This window comes from Olea europaea, unplaced genomic scaffold, assembly GCF_002742605.1.
Source record: "Olea europaea var. sylvestris unplaced genomic scaffold, O_europaea_v1 scaffold67, whole genome shotgun sequence".
NCBI classification, from domain to species: Eukaryota; Viridiplantae; Streptophyta; class Magnoliopsida; order Lamiales; family Oleaceae; genus Olea; species Olea europaea.
In genome coordinates this window covers 89,017-94,589 of record NW_019265079.1, presented here as the reverse complement: position 1 = coordinate 94,589, position 5,573 = coordinate 89,017, and the positions used below count along the sequence as shown (strand labels likewise).

Genomic DNA, 5,573 nt, shown 5'->3' with positions numbered 1-5,573 from the left:
TGTCAAATGTCAATTGGGCGGAAAAACTGTTTAAAATTTAAACTGTCCAACAGGGTAATGTAATGTGGCAAAGTGTAAACTAAAGTGTACACCATAGTGTACATGTGGCAAGGTCCTTACTGATTGAACTATACTGTAACGGCCTGATTTTTCGTTAAACATCGGAAAGTTATGAAAAACGCATTTTTCTTTATCTTAAATGTGGAACTATAAAAATAAAATTCTTTATTGAACAACTAACTGCAACATTTATAAATTTAAATTTAAATTGTGAAAATCTTTTCTAAATATAAACATAAACTTTTAGCTAATTCAAATAACACATTTTGAATAAATTAAACTAACTGGTAAATTTAAAACGACAAACTTATTTCTTTTTCTCTATTCTTTATCCACTTGGCAGCCCGCATCACCAAATCACTATTGTTCGAATCGACTCAAACTAACCTGTAAAATTAATAAAAGAGTGAGTATTTAAAATTACCCAGTAAGATACGTGCAATTTCCATACACAATTACATAACAAATAAATTATACACTTCATACTGCTCTTCTCTTATGGAGTATATCCGTGACCAAGCGACACACCCATCTTAGGTCCTCTTAAATTCCCCTAGAAATATCATATCTCTTTCTCTAGGACCCAAAGGTCCATTAATAATCCATGCATATTAATTGTATATAAGAGCATAAGGAAACTTAAAACACTTTGCACATAAATGTATCTTACCTCATTAGAAAAATCTAAATGCACGTTCAAAATCTTTTCTCCATTTTGAAAAACACGTGATTAAATTATTTGCTGTATGAACACTTTATTTCCAATAGTTCCCTCTCTCTAAGTTGCTTTTCTGTCGGGCAGTGAGCTTGTATTTTTCTTTCCCTCTCTGATTATCTCTCTCTATCTCTCTGTCGTATATAATATATGAAATTTGTGTGGTTCATACCTTTTGAAAGTAGTGAGGTAATTATAGGGTAGGTTTCCTATGGAAAGTGGAATACGTACATGCTGATTAAATTCATCTAGAATATATGATAAGTCAAAATCTTGTGAAAAGCAACAAAAGGTCTAATCATATTGTACTATAATATTATCTTATTCAATCCAAGAAACCCATACCTACTACACATGTCCCATACAATTTTTTTTTCATGATATAACATGTAGATAAAGTACAACTATATAGTCAAACTTATCAATTTGGGTTAAGGCTAGCACGTGAACTTTTTGTTAAATGGTTTTAAAATTAGTTTCAAAAGTAGGCCTTGCCTAGGATAGGTTTTAAATCAACCAACCAATCAATCATTTCATATATAAAACTAGGATTAAATGTTTGGGATATACTTTTAAAATAAATAATAGTTATCCACCTTCACCCGTGGACCATGGGCGACCCAAATGCCAAAATCCCATTTTAAAAAAATACTATTAAATAGACATTTCTTTAAACATAAATATCTAAGACGTAACTTATTCGAATTATCTTTTTCTTGAGCCTAAATTACATGATTTAATATGATCTATCCAACAAGTCCAATATCGATATATTAAATCTCGTTTTATAAAAATCTGATTATTTGAATGTGATTAAACCTTTTTCAAATTTAAGATAGGCATGCTTATGCAAACAAACAACTTAAATAATCAAAGTGCAAAAATCTTTATTCTAGGCTAATGATGTCTAATTATTATAATTTAAGCTAATTTTTAATAACCGTAATTTTATATACCATTAAATTATTTAAATGCTTAAATTAGTCCTGCTAAAATATCTATGTACTATTCAATGTTACTATTATATAATAGGGTAGACAAGATTTCTATTATCAAGTCAAATATTAAATATTAAAATTGATTGACAATCCTTATCTACCCTCAACACATGGTAGCCAGTGATTGTAAATCTCAAAATCAAAACTAAAAGGATGTCCATTGTTGCACGTGCATGCTACCTTATTAAATATAAAATATTAAATGTAAATCAAAATCAAATTCTAACAACTTCTACAAACTGAAATATATTGGGTCTAACTTATCCAAATTCATTTTTTCTCGAGTCTAAAATGCATAATTAAATACGAGCTATCTAACGAGTATAATATTGATATGCTTATACTCACTCTATCAAAATTCACATATTTGACCCCAAAAATATACAAATTTATAAATATATTTTGACTTAGTCCCTCAACTTTTGAAACCATAAAATATTATATATATTTATTCTAAAATTTTTGGGGGTGTTATACTCTCCCCTTAAAGAATTTCGTCCTCGAAATTACCTGCATTTGGGTCCTTTGTTGTTCGTTCCTGGGCTAAAGCAAAAACTCGGGCATTTCCCTTCTTTTCTGGTTCATCATTCTTCTTTAAGGGATCTTCTTTGCAATTTTTGGAAATGTGATCCGTTTTGCCACATCGATAGCACACATGTTTCCCGAACAAACATTCCCCACCATGCATCCTGTTGCACTTTGAACAGGGTGAAATGACTCGTCCAAAATTTGATCCAATGTTGACTTTCTTGTTCTGTCCTCCTTTTTCTTCATTGGACCCATTCCATTTCCGCTTTCCTGAAGACTCGGCTCCTTGCTGGGAAGTTTGGTCAATCTCTAATCTATTTGAGATTGCCTGGGTAGTTTGCAATACTTGGCTATAGATAGTGAATTGGTGTGATGCCATTATTCCACCAATCTCAGGGCGCAATCCCAATTCGAACCTCCTTGCTTTTTTTACCTCTGTGTCTACTAGGTGTGGTGCATACCTAGAGAGTTGCTTGAACTTTCTCTCATAATCTTCAAGTTTTATCTTTCCCTGTTTGAGTTGAAGGAATTATGTCTCTTTACGATCCCTCAGGGCTTGTGGGAAGTATTTTCCCATCATCTCCTCCTTAAATTGCGTCCAAGTCAGAGCACGTTGTTGTGCTTCTGTTCTAGTACAAGATGCTGACTCCCACCAATGGCCTGCCGCGTCAACCAACATAAATTCTGCACATAACAACTTTTGAGCATCAGTGCAAGATAGATGTTTGAAGATTCGCTCCATTCCTCTTATCCATTCTTCAGCTGCTAGTGCGTATGTCTTGCCATCGAATGTTGGGGGTTTGTAGCGACAAAACTATTCCACAATTGAGCTAGTGTTGTTAGCATTTGTACCATGGGGACCACCCTGTGCTTGTTGCCTACCCAAATCTTGTACCACCCTTAGCAAATCTCTGATGATCGTAGCTTGGTTTTGTTGTTGTCTCGACATTTTCTTAACACAAATAAAATTTTAAGTTAGGAAAAATTGGTAAAACACTCTAATATTATTAATAATCTTTGTAATAACGAAGAATTTTAATATAATTTTCAAATCCTTACGTATAGAAAATTTGCTCTTCAAAAAATCAAATAAATAAATAAATAATCAAACTTTTTCCTAAGCAAATAAATAACACTTATCCCTAATCTAAAATCTTTTTTTTATGCCGTCTCATCATTCAAAGTAATGCATGACTCGGGCTCGAAATCCATAACCAAATCAATGAAATTTTGTGGTTGGACTTCTTGCTCAAGGTCTTCCAGCTCTGGTTCGATCTCCTCCTCTGGGTCTTTCTCCGACTCCTTCAACTCTGGCTCTGGCTCTGGTTCGAGCTTAGGTGCTGGTGCTTGTTGTTTGTGATTCCATAAAATTATGATATCTTCACAGTATCCTTTGAAATCAATCTTATCCCAATGTTCTTCCAAATATAAATCATAATCCATGTCCCTTGCAAAATAAGCCACGTCTCTCCATTGAGGTTGCATAGTGCTTATAAGGTGACATTTCGAAAGGATTGTCCCCTCATTATATCCAAACGACCTTGCTCGCTCCCACTTAGAAAGGAAATCTTCAACATGTACAACAAAAGTTCGCTCCCATCTCACTTTATAATTTATATAGTTCTTAATGGCCATTTCAACACGCTGGAGGTACGTTGGGCTATTTCTAGTCATCCTAATCACATGACAAGTATATTTCAATTATGTTTAATTTGGTATTATCAATATTATTTTGTTCTTAGTGCGTAAATGATGTTCTGGTAAAGTGACAAATAAACTATGCGAGGTGACCATGCTTATACATTTTATAATATGCAACAATGTTTAAAAACATGACATTACATTTCATACTTGGGATCAATTGGAGAGTAGTCGAATGGTGAGCGCCACATGCCAAGTATTCTTTATATCATTACATATTTAAAAATTTGCAATCACAACATAAAAATACTTTGATTTTATTTGTTTAAAAAATTTCTAAAATTGGAACGTCATAAACGTTTCTAATGATAACTATGTAAGTTCATTATTTAGAATAAGTTTTACACAAACCTTTAACATTAAACAAATGTAAGAAATAAGAAAGAAAAACTATTTTTGCATGAAAAGTATTGAACACTTCACGTGAACAACATACTATTTTCTTTATTATCACTATTCACGGATGAACAATTACTAATATATATATATACTGTTTAGGTGAATAGTAATTTTTTTCCATTTTACAAAATCTTTAAAAAAAAAAAAGAATTTTCTTAGAATTATTGTTCTCTGTCTTAATGATTTGAATGACATGTAACTGAAAAGACTTCAGGTAAGGAGGGGGGTCACAAACGGACCGCTTAAATCCCAAGCTCACCTTTGATACTTTAGGTCCTTTTGACAGAGTTTTTCAATCTTGTGGATACGCAAATCAAAGAAACTCGAAACAATAATTGGAAAAAAGAGATTTATAAAAATATGATTTTTTTATAATATACGCACGCCCTTTTTTTTTAACATATTAACAAGCATACTGAGACATAGATAAACACATGCACACACTAATTGATAAATAAGTACAACATGAATGAGTGTTTTGAAATATCAATTCATTGGTAAGACATCTGACAAATATATAAAAATTCATACCTTATATAGTCAATGTGGGAGGCAACAAAGGACATATAAATAAATATACTATGCAAAATGTCAGATGCCAATGACCAAATGGTCAATTCAGTCTAAATAAAAAAATTAAAGTGGCTCCATGAATCCAATTGGTCAATTCAGTCTAAATAAAAAAATTAAAGTGGCTCCATGAATCCAATTTTCTGTACTGCTCACGTGAACAGTGCCAGTTACTGTTCATGTGATTTTTAAATTTCTTTTTTCTTTTTTGAAAAAGTCTACAGGAAAGTAAAATCGGGCTCTGATACCATACTATAATGCCCCAATTTTTCGTTAAACACCGAAATGTTATGAAAAACTCATTTCTCTTTATCTTAAATGCGGAACTATAAAAAAAAAATTTTATTAAACAAATAACTGCAATATTTATAAATCTAAATTGAAATTGTGAAAATCGTATCTAAACATACACATAAACTTTTGGCTAATTCAAATAACACATTCTAAACAAATTAAACTAACTCGTAAATTTAAAACGACAATCTTATTTCTTTTTCTCTATTCTTTATCCACTTGGCAGCCCGCATCACCAAATCACCATTGTTCCAATCGACCTGAACTAAACTATAAAATTAATGTAAGAGTGAGTATTTAAAAATACC

At 31.8% G+C, this 5,573-nt stretch overlaps 1 protein-coding gene across 1 annotated transcript; it reads right to left on the bottom strand.

Moving 5' to 3' along the window:
• Positions 1 to 333: 333 nt before the first annotated feature.
• LOC111390283 lies at positions 334 to 3,292 on the bottom strand. The gene is made up of 2 exons (XM_023015300.1): positions 2,284 to 3,292; positions 334 to 447 (listed from the first exon to the last, which is right to left on the bottom strand). The coding sequence occupies exons 1-2, from the start codon at positions 2,678 to 2,680 to the stop codon at positions 443 to 445; spliced, it is 402 nt and encodes a 133-aa protein (XP_022871068.1). The 5' UTR covers positions 2,681 to 3,292; the 3' UTR covers positions 334 to 442.
• Between the last annotated feature and the right edge of the window lie 2,281 nt (positions 3,293 to 5,573).

Bases quoted from the DNA above. Each gene is read 5' to 3' on its own strand.
- LOC111390283 (XM_023015300.1), bottom strand. From the start codon at position 2,680: ATGGCATCACACCAATTCACTATCTATAGCCAAGTATTGCAAACTACC.